Here is a 25,207-nt window from a genome sequence, read left to right on the forward strand (position 1 = left end):
GTCTCTTCAACTTTATGTATTTGACCACGACAAGAAGCTAACTCAGGAGGGAGAATTCCAGAAAACTTCCTAATATTTAAGACTTACTAATAAATCACTTTAGATAATACAAAAAATTTTTTTGAAATGTAACTTTTTAGTAAGAAACTGATCCTCAACAGTTTGACTACAATTAAAAAGCAAATATAAGACCTTTGTTCAGGATCTTAGTGCATTTTTAATAATGCATATGAATGTCCTACGAGTTGCAGAGTGAGAATCTCTGAGAACGTACTTTTCTTGTATGAACAGTTGAGAACTCGGGGTGCTGGGTGGCTTAGTCGGTTACGCGCCCGACTTCGGCTCAGGTCATGATCTTGTGGTCTGTAAATTCGAACGCTGTATCAGTCTCTGGGCTGACAGCTCAGAGCCTGGAGACTGCTTTGGATTCTATGTCTCTCTCTCTTTACGTCCCTCCCCTGCTCGCGCCCTGTCTCTCCCTCTCAAAAATAAATAAACATTAGGGGAAAAAAATTAAAAAAAAAAAAAAGATTGAGAACTCGCTTTGTAGAACATCACAAAGATGGTGAGAGGACAGGAGCCTACCCTTCTCACCACTGCCTCCTTCAGCACTATCACCACACTTGCACACAAATGCTTAATAAATTTAATTGGAGAGGTTACATGGAACACACCAAAAACTCTTGAAACAGCATGTACTGCATAATCTAGTTACACAGTTTCAAAGACAAGAACACATATTTATTCAATGAGGTAGATAGAAATACTCAAAAGTAAACTCCAAAGTAAAGCATATTCTAAAGTGTCTATACATGGATTTATAATGTATCTCTGAATTTATGCAGCCAGTGTTAAATGTTTTCATAACTCTTATCTATCCCAGCAGTTTTCAATGTTTAGCATACTTATTAAAGATTCTCATTTAGTCAAAGTAACCACTAAAATGATACGACAAAATAATCCATTTTATTTCTTAAATGCCTATGTATTTACAATCATAAAAATGTCCATGCATTATAACTTATGAGATACTATACTTTCACATTTATTAAAAATTAAAAATCTTAGGAAACCTAATTACTTATGAAGAAATTAATGGCCAATCAAAAAATGTCAAATTACTATTAGCTTAAGATTATATCATAATCATGAATAGCATTTCATCATGAATACCTTCATTTTAATTTTAAAACTATACTTACAGTTTTTAGATTAAAATCTCATATTGAGGCAATAAGACTTTACTTCAAATTATAGTCACATATGGAAGGGAGCTTTTAATTCAAGGTTTTGTTATGGTCCGTAGTACAAAGATATATTTTCCTGAGGGGCACATGATGGACAGCTAGCCAAAGAAATAGGCTAGCAGAGGGTAGCAAATGGCCAACTAAGCATGCACTGAACCCACAGACTACTTTAGAACACAGTAAATCTTTGATTATTGTCAGCTTTTCTATAATGTTCAGGTTCTCAAAGGTCACTGAATTTTATAATTATCTCCAGACAATTTTCTTCATGGTCATTTAAGCTTTGTCTAAACAGCTGAGTATGTTGCCAAGCAACAACACCATCTCCTCTGCTTAATTCTGCTTCCAAAATAACTTCAGTGGCACCAGAAAAATCATGATAGGAGCGAAGAGTTTTATCTGTTGGAGGAAAAAAAAAATTAACACTCTGCTTTTGGTAACTTAAAGAATATAAAGAAATACCTTATATATATTATATGCCTAACATGTAGGTAAAAACCAACCCTTAAAAAATAAATACAATGATTCCTTAGGGAGGGAATGTGTCCTTTGAAACAAAGAAATAATCTTTCTTCATCCATTTGTGTTTCACAATAAAAAACATAAGCCTTTCTATCAGAATGAGGTTATACAAGTTTTAATTAAATTTTTTATTTTTTACTGCAGAGTACGAATGACTCTTGGGTATGGAACCCTCAAATAAGTACGATTATTCTTCAGAGTGTTAACTATATACATCGTGATTAATTCTCCAGTCAAATGCTTACCGCCTGACAGTTCTACTTGTGCTGAGTCAGATCGCAATTTCCACTGTATTGTTCCAGTTTGAAAGGTTTGACTACTCGTTCTAATGGAAACGCTATCTACTTTGAAGCCAACTGACCCACACTCAAACTTCCAGGAAATGTAAGCGTAAGACGATCCTTCTTTTCGGGCTAAATATACCTACAAAGGAGGAGGGAGAGCAAGAACTGTCAGAAATAATAAAGTAGTGTAGAAAACACATGTAATCAAAGTCTTACTGTCATAGGGTACTACAATACAGATGCTCTGAACACCTAGTTTTTTCCCACTGAGATTTTTATTGGTAACATTTCTCATCTTGTCAGCAATTTTTCCTACAGCATCTTTTGCTCTGGAAGAAAGAAACTTGGATACAGGTGCCCCATTAAGTACATCGCTAAGGGGTGCATGCTAACCAAATTTTGGTAAATCTTATTTTTTTTTAAATTACTAAAGCCCAGCTATTTAATATGAACTTTAGGAGAAGTCCTGCTGAAAATGAAGAATCCTTTTAAATGCAATTATTCTATATCTTCTTTTCTAAGTGTGGATTTTCAGACAAGCTTTTCTAGAGTGAGAAGTCAAGAAAATAACTCAGTCATTGCTAAGTAATGGTTTAAAAGGTAGTATTCATGCTTGCCTCTTCAAATAGTATGCCCCATTCCTGCATTATCAGTGACCCTTACCACTTTAAATGTATACTACTTAAGGCAGCCAAGGTTACTGGCTGCTTTCAGCTCATTTCCTTGCATAGTTTCATCTACATTCTAGAAGATGTGGACATTAACATTGACATCCACAGCCTTGGTCTTTCACAGTAACTCCATTTCAACCAGGCTCAACCCCCGAGAATCTGACTCTTTTTATTTACTTCTTAAAAAAATTTTTTTTTAAAGTTTATTTATTTTGAGAGAGAGATAGACAGCAAGCAGGGGAAGGCCAGAGAGAGAGGGAGAGAGACAGTCCTGAGCCACCCGGGTGCCCCAAGAATCTGACTCTTTAATCATTTATCCCTGATGTTCAAACTCACACAATAATCATGTATTTCTTTGAAGTAAGTCTGGAAAAAAACCCTTTCCTCATTTACACTGCACTTACCACGAATAGTCATGACTTTACGCTCATCTTTCTCCAACTGCCTAATTAATGTTTTTATTTTTTATTTTATTTTTTTAATGAAATTTATTGTCAAATTGGTTTCCATACAACACCCAGTGCTCATCCCAAAAAGTGCCCTCTTCAATACCCATCACCCACCCTCCCCTCCCTCCCACCCCCCATCAACCCTCAGTTTGTTCTCAGTTTTTTAAGAGTCTCTTATGCTTTGGCTCTCTCCCACTCTAACCTCTTTTTTTTTCCTTCCCCTCCTCCATGGGTTTCTGTTAAGTTTCTCAGGATCCACATAAGAGTGAAAACATAAGGTATCTGTCTTTCTCTGTATGGCTTATTTCACTTAGCATAACACTCTCCAGTTCCATCCACGTTGCTACAAAGGGCCATAGTTCATTCTTTCTCATTGCCATGTAGTACTCCATTGTGTATATAAACCACAATTTCTTTATCCATTCATCAGTTGATGGACATTTAGGCTCTTTCTACAATTTGGCTATTGTTGAGAGTGCTGCTATAAACATTGAGGTACAAGTGCCCCTATGCATCAGCACTCCTGTATCCCTTGGGTAAATTCCTAGCAGTGCTACTGCTGGGTCATAGGGTGGTCGATTTTTAATTTTTTGAGGAACCTCCACACTGTTTTCCAGAGTGGCTGCACCCGTTTGCATTCCCACCAACAGTGCAAGAGGGTTCCCGTTTCTCCACATCCTCTCCAGCATCTATAGTCTCCCGATTTGTTCATTTTGGCCACTCTGACTGGCATGAGGTGACATCTGAGTGTGGTTTTGATTTGTATTTCCCTGATAAGGAGCGACGTTGAGCATCTTTTCATGTGCCTGTTGGCCATCTGGATGTCTTCTTTAGAGAAGTGTCTATTCATGCTAATTAATGTTTTTAAAGGCTCACTTCCTTCCTATCATTTGCATGGTCTAGGATGTAGAGCAACTGGCTCATGCATTAAACCTAAACTCCTGGCCATTTACAGGGATTATCTGTAGCTTAATTACTCTTTCAAAGGAGTGGCTAGTAAAGGGGATTTTCTGGAAAAGATGAGCCAAACAGTTATTGGAAGAAAGGTGGCTAGAGAAACGAAAAGACCAGGGGAAAATTATCTTAAGACAAATAAATACATTCAAATTTATGTCTCTCTCTCTATATATATACATATATATGTCTCTCTCTCTATATACATACATATGTCTCTCTCTCTCTCTCTCTCTATATATATATACATATATATATTTTATGTCTTAAGTCTTTTTAGAGCTCAGTAGTCTAATAAAAGGTCCCCCTCCCCCTGTCCCACCCTTGCCAAAGTGTGGACGTAAAATATGAAAGATTGATGTTAGGGTAATTTCAAATTTCTAGCTTACCCCCAGAACTTTTTTTTTGCTTTTAATTTTTAATGTTTATTTGTTGTTGAGAGAGTGAGAGAGCATGAGCAGGGGAGGGGCAGAGAGAGACAGGGAGACACAGAATCTGAAGCAGGCTCTAGGCTCTGAGCTGTCAGCGCAGAGCCCGGTGTGGGGCTCAAACCAACAAACTGCGAAATCATGACCTGAGCTGAAGTTGGATGTTTAACGGACTTAGCCACCCAGGTGCCCTGAGATTAGAATTATCTTAATTATACCAAGGGGGTCTGGGCCACAACTTTAACTATCATAAGAAGGTTTTCAATAGCTGTTGAACATGTCTGACAGAACTGCTTGTTCTATAATTTACATTTTTCAGTCCTAAAGGCATCAGCTTTTAAGACCAAAAAAGTTAAAGGACAGGATGGAATTCATCACTGAACTCTTAAATGCTTAAATAAACATTCAAACACATTGTGAAAAAATAAAAGGTCTCCCAGGCTAAAGAAATAGTATATGGAAATAAAAGACTACTGATACTGAAAATTCATGTCACTTTTTTCTCACAATATATTTTCTGCACCATTTTAACCAAGTTATTTTAACTCAGCATTTTTATTTAATTAATTAATTAATTTTAATGTTTATTTATTTCTGAGACAGAGACAGAGCATGAGTGGGGGAGGGGCAGAGAGAGAGTGAGAGACAAAATCAGAAGCAGGCTCCAGGCTCTGAGCTGGCAGCCTAACATTTCCTCATGAATACCTTCATTTTACTTTTAAAACTATACTTACAGTTTTCCCTTACATTTTACTTTTAAAACTATACTTAGAGAGTTTCGATGCAGGACTCGAACTCACAAACTGTGAGATCACGACCTGAGCCGAAGTCGGTCGCTCAACCCAGGCACCCCTAACTCAGCTTTTTTAGAGGTAGAAGTTACCAAGCATATGCTCAGTTTGATCATTTGAAATATGCCAAAACAGTAAGATCTATATAAACACCCAACCGTAGTCCTTTCTGTGTAATAGCAACAGAACCAGTACTTATAATTTATTTAGGAGAAAAAAATATTTTATAAGCTCTCAAATATTCAATTGTTTTATCTAGATGAAAAAACAAACCATTTTTTTTGTAACTACTGGTTGCTCCTAACTTCTTGAGTGTTATCTTAGACAAATTTTTGGATGTTGGTTTTTTAATGCATAGATATCACTTGTTGTGGGCAAGTTCTACATGCTTGGTCTTGCAATTTCAGGGACTACTAAAAGCCACCTCACTTTCTCAATAGGGACAGTAAAATCAGAACTCATGGAGTTTTTCTTCCACAGACCCAAAATCTATACAGCACCCCACCCCTCCCTCCGGTGACCTATCCCTGTCCCTTTTTGGCAACTGTAAGGCACACACAGAACAGGCAGATCACAACCTGTGGGTGAGAACAAGACCAGTCTGTCTGTGGCTGGAAAGTCTAAGCTTTGCCCCTAACAATGTACACAATGTAAACTTGTCCTTTGGATTATGGCTGTAACCACTATTTTCAAGACTGAGAACAATTTGCATGTCAGCTTCTTTATGCTTTATGTATTTCACATCCTACAGATCTTCACTTAAAGGGTGTCTGATTACTACATGCCAGGCTGTTTTGTCCACTGTTATGGTTTTCTGGAGGTTTGTGCTGCACTGTTGAAGCTGTTCTTCACTATACTCTTAAAATGATTCTTCTGTTTTGCCTGCTAAGATGAACTCTAATTAAGTTTACTGTGCAGCACTCTATAGTTAGTCATGACTACAGATACCTAACAGAACAGCTATATTTCAAGAGATTTTAATTTAATACTTATAGACTGGTTGGTATTGCTCATTAATCTTATTTTGGTTATTCCATTTTATCACTGAAATCAAACGTGAATCGGTCAGTCCCCACTGCATTAGTATCTTTCTATACTCTGCCTATTTCTCCTACCGGCAGCCTCTGAATTACCTCTGATCACTAGTGTGATCTTGTCCTTCCTTTGTCTGAAATCTCTCGTGGTTTCCTGTTACATAACTGCAAGGTAATCAAAGTCCTTGGAACTTGACCACTGTTTACCTCTCTAGTCTCATTTCCCACCATTCTCCTCCATATTCCCTACTACTTTCCCCTGAATATACCAGACGTTTCTCACCTCAGTGTTTTTGCACATGCTCTATCTCATGCTCCCTTCCACATCCTGTCTCCACACTGAGAAACTCGTCCACTGCCTCCTTCTCTAAAAGCCTATTCAGATATTAGTTCTTCTGCAAGGTCATCTCTGACTCAAGAAGGGAGAGTGGCTCTTCCTTCTGTCTTCTCTCCCTTGGAGTCATATACAGACCCATATTCTTCTACCACTCATCTCACCAATCTAAACAGCTGGTCCATGTCTTTTTCCTTCACTAGTCTAAGCTCACCTTGATGCTTGACTCTTAATTTAACATTACATCATGTCCAAGCACATCCAAGCACATCATATCACATCCAAGCACAATGTCTGACAATGCACACACTTACTGAATGACTAATGACTAATGCCATACCCCAAAAAGTGCTAAAATGACTCTACTGACAAAAACAATACTTTGCAAAAAATCAAAGTACTTAAAAACATGCAAGGGCCAATCCAAATGAAGATAGATTATTTTTGATACCCTACACAGTTTGAGGGTGGTACAGAATTTACGCCATATACATTCAAAAATTCTTTCTTGCATCCAGCCATCTTTACTAAACATTTCTCAGGCACTATGCTAGATAGATGCATACTGAGAGGACAAGGGAGTAGAAAGACAAAGTCTTTTCTATGAGAATGTTTACAATCTGGTAGGATAGAGACAAATAATCTATTATATTTGTTGAATAAATGTCAAGAAGGAGGGGTACATGGTACAGTGAATAAATAAAGGGAGAAATGAATCCAGCTAGCTGGGACTGGAGGGAGTGAGGCTTACATCAAGCTCGAAGGAAAGGAATAAGTGAATCTAACAAAAAGGAAAGTAAAAGAAGTCCTGTGGAGAGGTGAGAAGGGCAATGCAGCTGCAATGCAGAGCAAGGGGGTACCAGGGAGCAAGGCGAGGCCAAGAAGGCAGAGGCCAGACTCAGAAGAGACTTGAGTTGTTTCCTGCCCTAAGAGCACTCAGTAACGACTGGGGTTTGGAAAATGCTTTTCTGCCTTACGCCATGGAAAACAACTATGAAGGGACCAGAGCAGATGCAGAAAGACTAGTTAGGAAGCTATTAACACTTTTATCAAGGTGTTGTCACCTGCCTCCTAAAAGGCATACTGGTTTTCTTGATTCAGCTTTTTATATTTCTTCCAAATTAGACATCACTGAACAATGTATTTGCTAAGTAGTAGAATTTAGTAAGTCTCTGTGTTCCTGGGAGACTAGCTCTTTGAGAGGGTAAGAATCTGTTCTAAATATCTGACAGCAGGCTGCATGTGCTGTCATGATTCCAGGCTGGAGGTTACTGAGGAAAGGTGTGGTGGGAAATAGGTAGGTTTCTTCTTCTATTTAGCGGACCTAGAGAATCCCTAATTGGGAACATGCTAGTACAAAACTAAAAATATTGACTTATTTCTAGGTGGAAAATTCAATGTTTCAATGGCAATATATTACTTCTGAGTTATTAGACTCTTTAGGGGTAATTAAGATTCAACTATTTTTCTTCATTTGGTATTAAATATTATAACTGGACAAAGATTCATTCAACTTTTAAAAAGTGATACCCCTTGTAAAGGTAAATCAAGGCATAAACTTTAATTGAGTAGGAGCCTTTTTTTATTTAATGGCCTCTACATCTCATTTACATTATTTAAATCTTACTCATACAATATACCCTCTGGGCACAATGGTCTATTTAGAGAACTCAAAACATGCCATGTAATCTATGCTTTTCCCCTACTGTTCCCTTGCTTTATGAACACCTACTCATCCTTCAGCGTCCAGCTCAAATGTCTCCTGCCCTACAGAGCTGTCCCCAACTCCCACAGCCAGAGCTAATTACTCCCTCCTTGGTGTTTCCATAGCAATGTGTTGATATCCTTATTATAGCACTCTGCATCCTGGGTAAGACGGCTGTTTGTGCTTCGGCTTTCCCTGTTAGATTGTGAGGGCAGAAACCGTATCTTTATCTTTTTATCCATGGAGCCAAGAACAATGCCTGACATAACAGGCATTCAGTAAATGTTTGCTGATGAACAAATGAGTGAATAAGACAGAATCGACCTGCTTTTCATCACATCACATCTTCTGCAGCATGTCATTGGTTTTTTTTCCATTAATTTTCTCCATTAACACTGATGGTTAGGAAAAAGGCATACTTTTTCTTTAGTTCCGCAATGACAGCTTAGTCCTTGGATAAATAACATGTCTATCCTATCCTGCTTTCTGTTCAGAAGAACTTTCAGGCTAAGGATAGTCTTCCAGAGAAGTTTACCCTTCCTCATTAACTGTATAATCAATTATAGATATACATATCTTAAAATTTAAATTTTCACCTTGCTCTATTTTTTATGTTCTTCTTTAACTCAAGAGGAATAATTTATACAATTTTATTAACGTTGGCAAGTGATTCTTAGTTTAATATAAAAAGATCACCAAAACAAGCACCAAGGTAAATTTTATAACAAAAACTTATGACTGGAAAAAAAACAAAAAAAGCAGGGATCTTACCCTTACGTCTTCTGCACTCTAATGCCTAGTACGGTGACAAGCATATTGTAGATGCTCCTATACACTAGCAGCTGCTAACCTGTGACTCGCTCTTTAAATCTAGCCAATGTGTCCTGCAAATGAGCAACTTCCCTTCCCAAACATCCTGGCAAGTTAACTTTAAAAGCTCCCTCTAAGTTCACTAATTCCTATGAAAATCTATCAATAATATGGTTAGATCTGTTGAGGTCATGTGAATAGTTTTGAGTTTATTTTTGGTGTGTGGCTAAGTGGTAGGACACTTTAAAAGCAAAGCTTCTTACTATTAACTGGGAACATGTGAAAACAATGTGCAAGCTGGTATAAGTGAAATACTATAGTCCAGCATCCATTTCTTTCTTTTTCAGGACACAAAGAAGAAATAGCCAGTATTACTGTTCAGTCCCATCCACATTCTTATGAAATGAAAGCATGTTAAATGCTTAGCTCTTGGGACTTTGGGTTAAATGTGCATTTAGTAGGCAATCAACAAGTATCTGTGAAAGGATTAAATAACAGTGTATTTTATATATTCATGCAAAAAACCAGTCACAAGTTGGTCATATATGTGATTCTTTTTCCCCATGAATGAATTAAATTCAGCCTCTTTGATGAAAATGGATGCTTCCTTGATATAAATGCACAACTGTCTTATGGACTTTTGATTAAACGTTGGGAGGATTTTGTTTTACAGGTTTAAGGATTACTAAAAGTACTTTTGATATATCAGTTTTCACATTATACACAACTGAAAAATGAAGCCAATCTATGTTTGTTTAAAAACAATGACAAAGTTTTTAAACAGCTTCATGCAGGAAATTACCATGTTCCAGTCTGTTTCAACTTTTCTGAATATGGATTCCATTTTCCACACACCATTCTCCCATCCAGAAATGGTTTGGTTATTATTTGAAACTCGGACGTAACGATCTTTCACAATATTATAACAAAGGTGGAGCTGTTTGGAAATCTTCTCATTTTCAGACGGAATGAGCAGGGTTTCTTTTCTCTTAAAAAGAAAGCAGAATTAGTTTTTCAACATAATTGAAGACTATATATGAAGAACTGCTACATCCAGTGGTTAAGAGATTCCTTCAACTTGAAAATGAAGAGTTGGTGCCATTAAAAAATTTGGAAAACATTTTATAGGTTAAATATGATTAGTATGATGTGGATATAGCTCCAAAAATTACTAAACAGAAAATGAGAAGTATAAACCATAGCTCTGATTTATATTGTTGTGATTTATGTTCAACCTAAATTCATTTACTTTTGTTCATTTCTACCACCAACATCTCCAAACTGGACTCCTTCAGTTGTCTCCTAAAGTTGACTCCCAGCTATCAACTCTCACCTTTCCTATCCAAGCTCCACATAGTAATGGAAGTGATTTTCTAGAAATGTAAATTGGGATATGTCACTTTCTTGCTTAGCTCACTCCAATGACTTCCCACTGTACTTAAACTCCAAACCTTTACCAAGGCTAACAGGGCTCTAAATGATCCATTCCCTGCTTACTTCTCAAACCAATCTCATGGTAGTCTTCCATTAGCTCCTCAAAAAGGTCCAGCTAGTTCCTGCCTCAGGGTCTTGACATGCTGTTCCTGCTATCTGGAATGTTGTTTTCCTACTCTCCATATACTTGATTCTTTCTCTTCTTTCAGGCCTCAACTTAAAGCCATTTCATCACTGTCCTTTCTTGATACTCTAAGGTAGGAGAGTGCCTGGGATACATAGCTTGAAACAAACTTCTACATGTGTGAAGCCCATGTTTTACCTTAAAATTCCAGGAAAAATTTGCATCCTAGCCCCCAAATAAATCCATGTTTATTGTAATGAAAATCAATCCCTAGAAATCTGAAATCACTGAGTGAATCTAAAGTTTGAGAAAGAGGATACATTTATCCCACATCTTTAAAAAATTTGTTTTTTAATATTTATTTATTTTTGACAGACAGAGAGTGTGAGCAGGGGAGGGGGCAGAGAGAGAGAGAGAAAGACACAGAATCTGTGTCTCCAGGCTCTGAGCAGTCAGCACAGAGCCCGACGTGGGGCTCGAACTCAAAAGCTATGAGATCATGACCTGAGCCGAAGTCAGACGCTCAACCGACTGAGACACTCAGGCGCCCCTATCCCACATCTTTATATGCCACTAAAACACTGGTCCCTGTCCTTCAGACATGGGCATAGTAGCATCTGGGCCAGACAATTAATTCTTTGTAGTAAGGGCTGCCCAGTACATTGCAGGTTGTTTAGCAGCAGCCCAGGCCTCTGTCCATTTGATGGCAGTGGCACCCCTCCGCCCAAATGTGACAACCAAAAATGTCTCCAAACATTGCCAAATATCCCCTGGAAGGCAAAATCAACCACCACTGAGAACCAGTGCTCTAGTCTGTGTCAATATCTTGCCACAGTATTTGCTAATCAACCAAAATAGTAGGCAATGCTTTCTTGTTAAACATTGGGTACTAGGTATTAAACAATATGAAAACTTCAAATGCATAACAATCAATAAGCAAAATATAAAACATCTTAGAAACAAAAAGAGAAAAAATAATGTTTGTGTGTGTATATATCACTGTTGGAATTATTAAACAGTAATATAAAATGTAGAAAAACAGAATTTCCTAGTAGAACCTATGAATATCACTGTTAAAAAGGTTTAAAAAAAAAGCAGCTTATTTTTAGAAATTGATTTATAATTACGGATTATAATTTCAAAACAAGCATATAACAAAACTCCCCAATTCTTTTCTTCTTTATCAAAAATATTTTAGGGTGCTGACATAAACCCAATGGAAATAAAATTCAAAAGTAGCATTATCTACTATTTAACAAAGGATAACTAATTACCAAAGAGAAAAGAAAAATATTTATGCTACTGAACGTAATTGTGTATGCAACTGAGTAATCTAGATTCAGAATAACATTAATATTTCATAAAATCTTTTAACTCTAAGGTTAAGATAAAATTTTCTTTCTGGAAATGATATCACCAATGTTTCCTTCTTTTTCCAAATGATTTCAAGGTAGAGTTCCATTATTTTTTAGGACCAACATTTTTCAATTAACTTTTAAAATGAACATCTACTTCTAAAGAGGAAAATGATTTTTTAAATCCATGGCCCTAATGGTCTCCAGTAACAGAAATTTTAAAAAAAAATTTCAAAAAGGAAGACAATTCAGGCATATGACCCAATTCATATTTTTAAAGTTTAATCAACTTATATGCCATACAAGAGAGGAAGCACATCCATCCATAAAAAGAAAAAAGAATAAAGACCTAAATAATATCGACGTTTTATTTAAATTGAACACAGCTGTGAATTAAATTAGCTCTTTTAAATTGGCTTCATTTAGATTTATACTTGTAACTTGCACTGCATCAGCAGTGATTTGAATTATCTGTTGAATTTAGATCGTGTAATTCTATGGCTGAACCAACCCTTCCAACTGCTTCCTAAAGATGATGAAGTAAATTAAAAAGCAAACATAAAGTTTACTGGGGATAATTAACCCATTTTGGACATATTCCTTTACTGGAGAAATTAGTTGCAACAATGGCAAATCTAGAAAAAGTAGATATAAAACTCTATTTTGTTTGGAATTGTTTGATATGATACTGTGGTGGGTATTTTCGTTCCAAGCATTTTTCATTACATACCTTCTTAGACATTTATGAGTCAACTTTAAGTTTCCTAAGGGCAAGGGACAGTCTACTGTACTTTCTTAATGTTCATTACAGACACATTGCTTTTCACCTAGCCCCTAACTACAGGCATATGTCCATTGTTCATTATTTAATTTGGGGACATTAATCAAGAGAGAATGTCTTAATATAAATTTGGCAATAGTAATCACAGCAGCAATGATCATTTCTAGCCAATAACAGATATAGGCAAGTAAATAACAAGAAATAAATACTTTCCTTCACTGAATTATCCAGATTCTATTATTTGTCTCATTGTACTATAAAAAAAATTTCTAAAAAGGTAAAACAAGCCTTTCTAAAATGTGTAAAATCCTATTTTGAAAAACAGGCACTTCCCAAAAGATGATATCCAAAAATTTACAGGACAGGCATTCAACTTCATTAGTCATCAAAGTAAATGCAAAAATGCAAGGTAAAATCACAATATAATAGTACTACACACCACCAGAACTGCTAAAATGAAAAAGACAATACCAACTACAGGCAAATATGTGAAAAACTCTCATTCGCTGCTGGTCAGAGTGTAAACTGGCACAACCACTTTGGAAAACTGCTTGGCAATATCTACCCAAACTGAACATACTCCTACCCTGTGGCCTAGCAATTCCACTCCTAGGTATAAATCAAAGTCAAATGCATAAATACATTCACTGAAAACATGTATATAAATGTTCACAGCAGTACAATTTTTAACATCCAAGACCTAGAAACTCAAATGCCCATCAATGGTGGCACGGATAAACTGCATTTATACATATCATATTTCAGTGAGAAAAAATGTGCCATAACCATGCAGCAACAAGTCTGAATTTCATGAAATAATGTTAAAAGAAAAAAACTCTTCACCAAAGAGTACATATGGTACAATTCCATTTACATAAAGCATAATAATAGGCAAAATCAATCTATGAGGTTAGAAACCAGGATAATGGTTACTCTTAGTGGTGGAAGAAGTGACCAGAAGGGAACTCATGGCCATTCCTGGGATTCTGGTGGCCTATCTGCCACTCTGGTTGGTGGTTACATGGATGCTCAATTTGCACAAATTTGTTAAGCTATACACACTTATAATTTGTGCATTTTTTCTGTACGTACTTTAGTAACAGTTATACTATACTAAAAATTTACATAGGAAAATCCCATTTTAAAATGCTTTCCTTACTCCTGCATGTGAATATACTATGTCAATCAATTATTGCTTCTCTTCAAACGTTTATGTCTTTTCACAATTACTGTAAAAAGTTAATTGAAAGGTCCTGGCGAATGCATTTTTCTGTAAGTAAAGAGCACACTATAGGAAGCAGTCAAGTGAAAAGATTATGATGCTATAATGAATTAAATACCTCTAGACCCATTTCACCTCGGGCTACTCTCCAAGCCACTGACCCAGATATTCTTCCACCAAGTTCTCCAGGCTTAGGGGTTTTGGGAGATATAAATTCAACAAGTTCCACGATTATCCTCTGGAGAAGTTCTTTTCTTCTGTTTTCCGACAAAGATACTTGCCTCTGTAATTCATGTTTTAAAAAAAGTCATTAAGATTAGGGAAGTGCAGAGGTCCATCTCTAGGTAAGTATATACTTAAAACATTCATATTTTAATGGGATCCTGACAGACGTAACCAACTTTTTGTTCACATGTAGTTATTTGGAAAAGTAATAGGTCACTGTGGAAAACTGAAAATAATTTTACAAATGTTATGTGAAGAAATCATTTAAGATCCATATCCAACTCTTCATGATCTTTACTGTCCTACATTTAAAATGAAGGTGGCAACTTCTGCTTCCAGCTACGATAGACTACCTTGTGTCAGACCAACTGTCCTACTGAGAAAAGGTACAAAGCTGGGCAAAACGTTACATGCAGACACAAACAAACCCCTGTTTAAATGCAACAGAAGGCTACCAAGGCAAGCACAGCTGTAGAAGCTAAGATCCCAAGGAAAGAAATGAATTGAGGTGAACTGAACATACTCCACCTCTTTTCCCTTCCAGGCATTTGCCAATTATTAACTGGTATGAGCTAAAGAGGGAGAGAAGCCAAGCACAAAATGACAGCTAACGTGCTGAAAAACACAGCAGAATTTTTACAGAATCACAGTACTGTGGAGTAAATACAGCGGAGTTCAGAGCATTTCAAGGTGAGAGGCTCCAGTTAATACTCCAGATATTCAGTTTAGGATCTTTGAAGGGCTGCACATCAGAAGGTGAAATTCCAAACAGATGGAAACTTCACCCTGAATCTCAACCACCGGATTAAGGTGATTCTAACTGCCTGCCAAGAAACAAAATTGATGGTCTGGCTTTTAAATCACAGAAGAACCCACACATGTGTAATAGTAAAAAATTTCAATACTACCAAACGGATATAAAATAAAAACCGAATCTTCCTTTTTGAACTTCCAGTTCCTCTTTTCAAAAGTAGTCATTGTTAACAATTTCCTGTGCTTTGTTTCAAAAGTTTCCACACTTGGACAAGTGTGTGTAATTATATTCAAGACATAATTTCTTTGAAAAATAAAGCAACATACTTTTGATGCCTAGTATTACATATATTGAAATTTTGTCTCACTAAACTTTGAGATGTGACAATTTAATGCATAAAACTACCACAATATTTAAAAGGGGTCCTCAAAATTTTCAATGAACGAAAAGACATTTAACATATTAAAATACTTTTGCTTGCAAAGTAATGCTATTACTTTAAGAATTTCAATGGGTTAAAAACTGGCCATTCTTGATTACATAAAAAACTTCAAATGTCTTCTCAAAATTGACAAATGCCCATACCTGCTTATTAAGTCCATTAATAGTTTCTCGAAGTAATTCTTCTTTAACCTCAGTTCTTCTGGAGATTACCTCGTCATGTTTACAAGAGTATCGCCAAGTGACATCAACCACCTCAAATTACAGAATACAATAGTTGACAAGATTACAACCATCAACCTTAATCTGCTAACTATCTGGAACGTATGTAATTCTTATCTGTTTTTTTTTTTTTTTTTTTTAAGTAGACCTCATGCCCACGTTGGAGCCAAAGCAGGGGCTTAGCTCATGACCCTGAGATGAAGATCCGAGCTGAGATCAAGAGTCAGACATTTAACTGACTAAGCCACCCAGGTGCTCTTAGAATGTACAGAATTCTTAAATAGATTTTTAAAATGCTATCCTTTGCTTGAAATTTTAAAACCTGCAGAAAAAAAATAAAAAATATGCTTTTTATTCATTTTCTAACATGTATACTTTATTTTTTTTTAATTTTATGTTTATTTATTTTTTTTAATTTTTTTTAACATTTATTTATTTTTGAGACAGAGAGAGACAGAGCATGAACGGGGGAGGAGCAGAGAGAGAGGGAGACACAGAATCGGAAGCAGGCTCCAGGCTCTGGGCCATCAGCCCAGAGCCCGACGCGGGGCTCGAACTCACGGACCGTGAGATCGTGACCTGAGCTGAAGTTGGACACTCAACCGACTGAGCCACCCAGGCGCCCCATATGTTTGTTTATTTTTGAGAGAGAGCGTGAGTGGGGGAAGGCAGAGAAAGAGGGAGACAGAATCCAAAGCAGGCTTCAGGCTCTGAGCTGTCAGCACACAGCCCGATGCGGGGCTCAAACTTAGAAACTGTGAGATCATGACCTGAGCTGAAGTTGGACGCTTAACCAACTGAGCCACCCAGGCACTGCTCTAACAGGTATACTTTCAAGAAAGACTGATAAAATGATATTTTCAGAATATTTAGCTTTTTAAAACTTATCTACAAAGTTAATTTCATAATATTCAACTAATAAAAACTTTTTCCATTTTTACTGTATTAAATTCATATCAAATAACTAACTTTTGACAAAGGTACAAAAACAAGTCAATGGAAAAAAGATAACCTCTTCAACAAATGATGCTAGAACAATCTGTCATCTATCTGGCAAATAATGACTTTCGATCCACACACTGTACTATACACAAAAATTAACTCAAAATGGATGACAGACCCAAATGTAAAACTGAAAGTATAAAACTTTTAAAAGAAAACACACGAAAAAATCATTCTGACTTGGGCTAGGCAAAACTTGCTTAGCTATAACATCAAAAAGCACAATCCATCATTTCATCATCTATACGAATACTGAATCATTATGCTGTATATGTGCAACTATACAGTGTTATATGCAGACGATGCATCATTTTAAAAGGAAAATAGCACAATCCCTGAAAGAACAAATTGATAATCTGGACTTTCTCAGTTTTGTCTCTTCAAAAGTCACTCTGTAACAGAATGAAAAGACATGCCACAGACAAGGAGAAAATCTTTGCAAAGCATTTATTTGAAAAACGACTTATATGCAGAATATATAAAGAATTCTCAAAACTCAACAATAAGAAAATGAACAACCCAACTTAAAAAAAAATGGGCAAAGAGGAGGATGCATGGCAAATAAGCACACAGGGAGATACCCGGCATCATTTGTCATCAGGGAAATGCAAATGAAAACCACCATGAGATACCACCTCACATACCGACAACCACACTAAGTGTTAGCAAGGATGCAGAGAAACTGACAACTCTCACATACTGCTGGTGAGAATGTAGAATGGCACAGGATTCTGGAAAACAGCTTAGCAGTTTCTTATGGCTCTACCATATGATTCAGTCATTCTACTTCTAGGCATTTACCAAAGAGAAAAGACAGCATACAGCAATATAAGGACTTGTGTTTAAGTGTTTACAGCAACTTTATTTGAAATACTAAAAAATTGGAAATTATCTAACTGCCCCTCAACAGGTGAATGGATAAACAAACTAGGGTACATGCATACAATGGAATACTACTCAGCAATAAAAATAATAAATTATTGATACACGAGAATAACATGGGTGAATCTCAAAATAATTGTGCTGAGAAAAAGACACCAGATCACGCCCACCAAAAAGAGCATATATATTGTATTAATTCCATTTTATATAAAACTCTAGAAATGGGATGCTGGGGTGGCTCAGTTGGTTAAGTGTCTGACTCTTGATCTGGGCTCAGGTCATGATCTTACGGTTGTGAGACTGAGCCCCATGTTAGGCTCTGTGCTGACAGGGTGGAGCCTACTTGGGATATTCTCTCTCTCTCTCTCTCATTCCCTCTTCCCCACCCCCCCCCCCCCCCCGCTTGCATGCTCTCTCTCTCAAAAAAAATAAACACTAAAAAAAAAAAAACCAAAACAACAACCTAGAAATCTACAGCGAGAGAAAGCAGATCCATGGTCCATGGTTGCCTAAAGAGGGGCAAAAAGGAGGGATAACAAAGGACATAAGGAAACTTCCAGATATAGTGCATATGTTCACTATCTTGACTACAAAGATGATTTCAAGGGTGCATACAAGTGACAAAATTTATTAAACTGTACACTTTAAATGTATGCTGCTTATTATATGTCAAATATATCTTCAAAAGCTGTTCAAAAAGGAAAGAAATTCTATTTTATTCTTAGAAAAAACCCTTTTTTTTCTTATGCTTTACCTCATCCTTAGAAAATGCTATGACATAGGAAAGCTTCTTGCCCCACCCTACTTCATAAAGGAGTGGCTTATCACAGACATCTTCACATGCATCACAGTGCAGCCACCGCTGCTGAGAAGGTGAATAGACTTCTGTCCAGACATGGTCTACTCAAGTAAGACACAAGAAAACAGCAGGAAGAAAGAATATAAAAGTTAAGTTTATAAAACCAGAATGATTTCCAACAACTACATACAAACTGCTAAGATGAGGATCGTATAATAATTTCTAACAGTCTAAATTTTAGCTAATAGGACTGAGCATTTTTGGGGCACACAAAACTCCAGAACATTTGTTTTCATTTCTCTCTTTGAAACCCTTAAAAATATTTTTGGAAAATGTCCTTTAAGGTGGTTAGTTTTAAGTGTCATTAAAAATTATGTGAACCATAACTCTAAAAGGGTGAACATATTGAACAACGGCATCAGAAACATGGGCCTCAGCTTTTGCTAATGCGGAGCTAATGCCACTTTGGAAACTGCAGTCTCTCTTGACGTTTACGACTCAGAACAGGTAGGAGGCCCCCCAAAGGATCTCTGGCTATTGATGTTCTATATTTGACTGTAAGAGAACAGTAACTCTTAAGTGAAGGTTTCATTTTATCCTACAAAACAACAGAAACACAAGAAAATTCTAAGAACAAGGAAAACAACTTTTTAACGTGTAGATGATAAATCATTTCTAAATAAGAACAACATAAATTTCACAAGGCTTTTATTACATTTTTTTTTGTACACTGAGGTTTAAGATTACTATGTCTTTTATACTAATCTCTACAAAAATAAAGGTTTCTACAGCATATTACATGTTATTACTCATACAGAAAAAGCACTGTTACAAATGTCATGGTAAATGGTTAATAAAAGAATGTTTATAGGCCATGTTTAAAGTACCAGGCAAAGTGGTAGGTGTACAACTCTATACAAAAAACTTACAAGGTTGGTATTAGTGTTATTTACAGAAGGCAAATGGGAGCTCAGGCTGACAAGGCCAGAAAGTAACAGACAAAAAGCGATGAGCCCAGACTGTAAACCCAAACCTGAAGTGTGCACAGCTCTACTACTTTGCTCACGCCACATTCCGTACCTGTATAATCCCAAACATAGCGAGCTTCAAACCCTAAGGCTCGACAGCACAGCGTAAAACAATTGGCCCACTCGCCACACCGTCCACATCTCGTTTCCAAAAGTTTCTCAGGGTTATTATACCTGTTTTAAAATAACCATAGTTATCAACTTTGCAACCAAACTCTGCAAAGGGACTGAAAGGGGGTGTTCTGCATGTAGGGCCGACTCAATCTGCACTGCAGTGAGTTCCAGTAATGAAGGGGATCCTTGGGATTCTGGCAACGGTGGTGGATTTTCAGGTTCTGTTTACCTGGCCCTGAAGATGATGTGTTTTTACAGTCTGAGGGTGAAGATTAAAGCTTTTATGATAGTTTTGTACATTCGGGGGACTTGTCCTATAGCTTTAATGTTCACTGAAGTATGTTTTCTTTTAGAATTTAGTTTGTCTTGCTCCCGGTAAAGTATTTGCTTTTTTTTAAAACGATGAGCATAACACTGGGATTCAGTTAAGTTTGTTATGTTTCGTTGTCAGTTTTTCCTGAAGTATTATTTTGCGTTAATAAGCAATGGTAACTTGCTGGCATTTTATTCAAATGTATGGTGATTTTGCTGATTTTGTACCTTTATTAATATTTGCTTTTTAATCATGTACTATATGGAACTTCATTCCTAATTGTGGTTAACATCATGGCTTGCTTTTTCACTACAGTCCCATTATTAGCTTTATATTACATGCATGGTATGAGATGAAACTCACCAAAAATTTGAAAATAAAATAAAATAAAATAACCATAGAAAAGCCTTGATTCATTATCATAATCAATAATTTAAACAATTTATATTACCTCTGTGCTAAACAGCAACATTTCTTAATTTCACATTTTTAAAAATTAATTTTTTTGTTTTTTATTTTTTATTATCATTTATTTATTTATTTATTTATTTTTAATTTACATCCAAGTTAGTTAGCCTATAGTGCAATAATGATTTTAGGAGTAGATTCCAGTGATTCATCCCCTTTATATAAAACCCAGTGCTCATCCCAACAAGTGCCTTCCTTAATGCTCCTTCCCATTCAGCCCATCCCACCACCTTTAGCCCTCTAGTAATCGTCAGTTTGTTCTCTGTATTTAAGTCTCTTATGTTTTGTCCCCGTCCCCAAAATTATTTTTAATTGAAATATAGTTGACATACAATTTTATATTAGCTTCATTTCACATACTTAAATAATGATTAAAGAGCCTAGAATATATGAGGCATTGTGTTAGAATCTATAGTGGAAAATGGTTAAACAGTGGTACAGCCTTAAAGGAGTTTACAGGCATTAACAGGAAGAAGGCAGAATGTGACAAAACCATATGCAACAGGTCAGATTTAGTGTTACAGAGTGTGGTTGGGAGGAAAGTTTGTATTTGAACTGGGACCTGAAGGACAGATAAGATTTGGACAGGCAGAGATTCTCTAGGAAATCTGCTTAAAGCATTAGTATTATTCTAACAAGTGGTATAATTAGCTCATGTATTTAAAAGGTAAACAACTTTAACAAACTACTCAGTAAAGATTTTAAAACTTAAGTGAACTCAATTCTACTTAAAACACTACTATTCTGGGGGCGCCTGGGTGGCTCAGTCCATTGAGCGTCCAACTTCGGCTCAGGTCATGATCTTACAGTCTGTGAGTTTGAGCCCTGCGTCGGGCTCTGTGCTAACAGCTCAGAGCCTGGAGCCTTCTTCAGATTCTGTGTCTCCCTCCCACTGCCCCTCCCCTGCTCATGCTCTGTCTCTCTCTCTCTCAAAAATAAATAAAAACATTAAAAAATTTAAAAAAAAAATAAATACTACTATAGTGTAGAATGATCTTTTTGATGGAACTTTTTTCTTCTTAACCACTTAAAGGTGCTTGCTAATTTGGAAATTATTTTTTGAAAGTGTTTGCCACAATCTTTTAAAAAGTTACTGTAATTATAATCATAAAACTGGAGAACACCAAATTTTGCATAATGCATTGAGAAGGATTTCACTGATAAAGCTAAGCAAGAAAAGTGCCCTAGCTGAGCAGAGATGTTGGCCATAAGCTTGTAGAAGGAAACCACTGCATGAATGAATTGGTTTTGCAATGATAAGTTTGCCTTAAACAGATGCCATTAAACTACTTAATTTAAATAAATTTATGACCAACATAATTAAAAGTAATTGAAAACAGATGTAAATTAAAAAAAAATTTTTTTTAACGTTTATTTATTATTGAGAGACAGACACAGAGCGTGAGCAGGGAAGGGGCAGAGAGAAAGGGAGACACAGAATCTGAAGCAGGCTTCAGGCTCTGAGCTGTCAGCACAGAGCCCGATGCGGGGCTCGAACTCACAAACTGCGAGATCATGACCTGAGCTAAAGTCAGTTGCCCAACCAGCTGAGCCACCCAGGCGCCCCAAAAACAGATGTAAATTTACATGAAGCAATAACAGTGGCAGAATTAGCACATCCTATGCCTCCTCTATATACTACTTGTGCCAAGTTGCATAACCAGCTTAGCCTAGAATTAATACTGTTCGTCATCCCAACTCTATATGTAGGACAAAACTAAGTCCCTATGTGTCCAAAATGAGGTACTTCGAAACTTGGTATCTTTTCTTGACTGATGATACGACCAATGTTTATAAGTATTGCCAATTTAAAAAATCTGATAAGAGGCTTGTGAATTAAAGGATGAAAAAAGTTAATTGAAAAGTTCAAACTTCCTTAGTTTAAAATTTAAATAATGAGGATACATTAGATTGGGTGGGGAAGGCACCTGATTAAAATTCTGTCGTTAATATGATGGCATTATACTTCTACCTTCCATATTAGCATCTGATGATTATTTTATGTACCTCATTGTGTTTACTATCACAATGTATCAGTAGTATTATTAATGTCATTAGTGTTATTTTTATGTACTATCAATTATTAATAAAGTTATCAGAAAGTTACAAGTTATGTAATTAAAAGAACAATACAAGATTTACAGCATTAGGGCAGCTGGGTGATTTAGTCAGTTAAGCAACTGACTCTTGGTTTCGGCTCTGGTCATGATCTCGCAGTTTCATGAGAGCCTTATGTTGGGCTCTGCACTGACAGCGTGGAGACTGCTTGGGATTCTCTCTCCCAACTCACTCTCTGCCCCTCCCCCACTCATGCTGTCTCTTTCAAATAAGAAACTTAAAAGAAAATATTAAAAAAAAAAAGATTTATAGCATTAAATGTGCTAAGACCACACTTTATTTATTTATTTAAATTTATTAATTTATTTATTTTTCAGAGAGCCCAAGCTGGGGAGGGGCAGAGAGAGGGGGACAGAGGATTTGAAACAGGCTTTGCACTCACAAGCTGACAGCAGTGAGCCTGATGAGGGGCTCTAACTCATGAACCATGAGATCACGTCCTGAGCCCAAGTTGGATGCTTAACTGACTGAGCCATCCAGGTGCCTCTACACTCAATATATGCTAGAGAAAGAGTAAACAAAATTTTCCTATAAAAAGACAGTAATTGGGGTGCCTGGGTGGCTCAGTCGGTTAAGTGTCCAACTTTGTCTGAGGTCATGATCTCACGGTTTGTGAGTTAGAGCCCCACGTTGGGCTCTTTCTGACAGCTCAGAGCCTGGAACTGGTTTGGATTCTGTGTCTCCCTCTCTCTCTCTGCCCCTTCCTTGCTTGTGCTCGGTCTCTCTCCATCTCTTTCTCTCAAAAATAAATAAACAATCAAAAAAAATTTTTAAGACAGTAATTACTTTAGACTTTGTAGGCCATATGGCCACTGTTGCCAGTATTCAACCTTGACATTATAATGTGAAAGGAGTTACAGACCATAAGCACACAAATCAGAATAAATGTGTTCCAGTATTTACAAAAATAGGATGTGGGCTGGACTTACCCTACCAGCCATAGCTTGCTGACCTCTGTCTTAGAGGAATATATTTCTAATAATTAAAAAGCTCATTTAATAAAAATTCTTTTCTAACCATTCCATTAAGAGATCACTCTGACTTTACTGTCCAGTGGACACTCACCTTGGGAATCGATTGCTGAACTGGCATGTATCACAGTAATGATCTTCTACTCTGTTCGCACCCCACTTCAGTTCATCATCATTGGGAAATAATGATTCACCTCTAGACTTAGTCTGGCCACCACATTTGCTGCACAAAATGTCATTCACCCATTGAAAAAATTCTTCCTTAAACCAGTGTAAAAGCTCCAGCAGAAGAAAATCCTCCTCACTTACATCAGTACCTGAGAAGTTAAAACAGAACCAAGTAAGATCTGAAGCTGACAAAAACTAAAAATACACACACACACATATTTTATTCTAAAATATGGAGCTGAAATATATGAAAATATAAGATGATCTAAAAGGTATTCTCAAACATGATGCAAGAAAAGAACTGTCAGCATATCGTGAATCAGGATGAAATACGACATACTGCCTTGCACATTTATAGCAGTATGCCATTTACCACCGTAACTGACATTATGTACTAAAGTGAGCTGAACATAACCACCTCTCAGGGAACTATGGTTAATGTGGAATTGATCTTGAAACACAGGGAGGTAAGAAAATCATTCTGATTCTTAAAAATATTTAAAAATGACTATATTCAATTTGTTATCAGGTATATATACCAGTAAACATGAAACAATCACAAAATCACAAGCAGAAATCAGAGAATTCCAGACGCCTAAAAAATCACCCTATCAACTTTTCTTAGTCTTTCAACTACACAATGTAATCTATCTGTGGACACTCACCACACATCAACTAAAAAGAGAACGATGCCTACAATGTATGTAACAACCCCAGCAGGTATGTATGGCCTGTTAATATTATATCTACTTTAAAAAGATTTCTCTTGATCATATTCAAGACTGTGGTATCTTTGGAAAGAAGGGAAGGAGAGGAGAAATGAATCTAGAAGACATATCTAGGGAGTTCTCATTTCTATCTTTTCATGTTTTATTATTAAGAAGTGATAATAAAACATACTTGAAGGAAATATATGGCATAACGTTAAGATCTAATAAAGTTCAATGCTGGTCATAGGTGTTTTTGTATTTCTGTTTGATACAGTTCAAAATAGAAAAAAACTGTATTATACAAAAACCTAGAGACTATAAAGGCTAGAAACAGATTATGTTCCCGGATGGGAAAACAATATTCTAAAGTTGTTAATTATCTACTAATTAATCTGTAATTTAATGTAATACCAATTAAAATTAAAAATAATTACAAATTTTATGTAATTAAAATTTATAAAGTAATTTTTCATAAAATTTGACAAACTGCAAATTCACATGAAAGACAAAATGGTCAACATAACTTTGAATAAGAACAATAAGATAAATTCATCTAATACATGTCAAAACACATTACAAAATCACAAAAATAATTAAAATATTGTGATATTGGTGAAAAATAGACAAAGTAGATTACTGAAACAAAGGAAGACTCCTGAAAAATAGATTTTTAAGTGATACATAATGTCTGATGAAGTTAGCCTTTCAAAGTAGTTCTAAGAGGATGGACGATTCAATAAATGATTTGGGGGGCGCCTGGGTGGCTCAGTAGGTTGAGCACCCGACTTCAGCTCAGGTCATGATCTCACGGTTTGTGGGTTCAAGCCCGATGTCGGGCTCTGTGCTG

The 25,207-nt window shown here is 36.4% G+C and overlaps 1 protein-coding gene across 4 annotated transcripts in view; it reads right to left on the bottom strand.

Annotated features, from left to right (window-relative positions):
• Positions 1 to 632: 632 nt before the first annotated feature.
• Positions 633 to 25,207, bottom strand: part of NGLY1 (N-glycanase 1) — a 63,672-nt gene continuing 39,097 nt past the window's right edge. For 2 of the 4 annotated variants that reach the window (XM_019422912.2, XM_019422910.2), the window contains 8 exons: positions 23,577 to 23,799; positions 19,551 to 19,672; positions 18,426 to 18,571; positions 15,710 to 15,820; positions 14,264 to 14,428; positions 10,032 to 10,217; positions 2,015 to 2,192; positions 633 to 1,646 (listed from right to left, as the gene is read on the bottom strand). In XM_019422912.2, coding sequence (XP_019278457.1) covers positions 1,471 to 1,646; positions 2,015 to 2,192; positions 10,032 to 10,217; positions 14,264 to 14,428; positions 15,710 to 15,820; positions 18,426 to 18,571; positions 19,551 to 19,672; positions 23,577 to 23,799 — 1,307 coding nt within the window. In that variant the 3' untranslated portion in view covers positions 633 to 1,470. The remainder of the gene's footprint in view (positions 1,647 to 2,014; positions 2,193 to 10,031; positions 10,218 to 14,263; positions 14,429 to 15,709; positions 15,821 to 18,425; positions 18,572 to 19,550; positions 19,673 to 23,576; positions 23,800 to 25,207) is intronic. The other 2 variants (XM_019422911.2, XM_019422913.2) reach the window with 2 other exon arrangements.

Source organism: Panthera pardus, unplaced genomic scaffold, assembly GCF_024362965.1.
Source record: "Panthera pardus isolate Hobbes unplaced genomic scaffold, ASM2436296v1 HiC_scaffold_16, whole genome shotgun sequence".
Taxonomy (NCBI): Eukaryota; Metazoa; Chordata; class Mammalia; order Carnivora; family Felidae; genus Panthera; species Panthera pardus.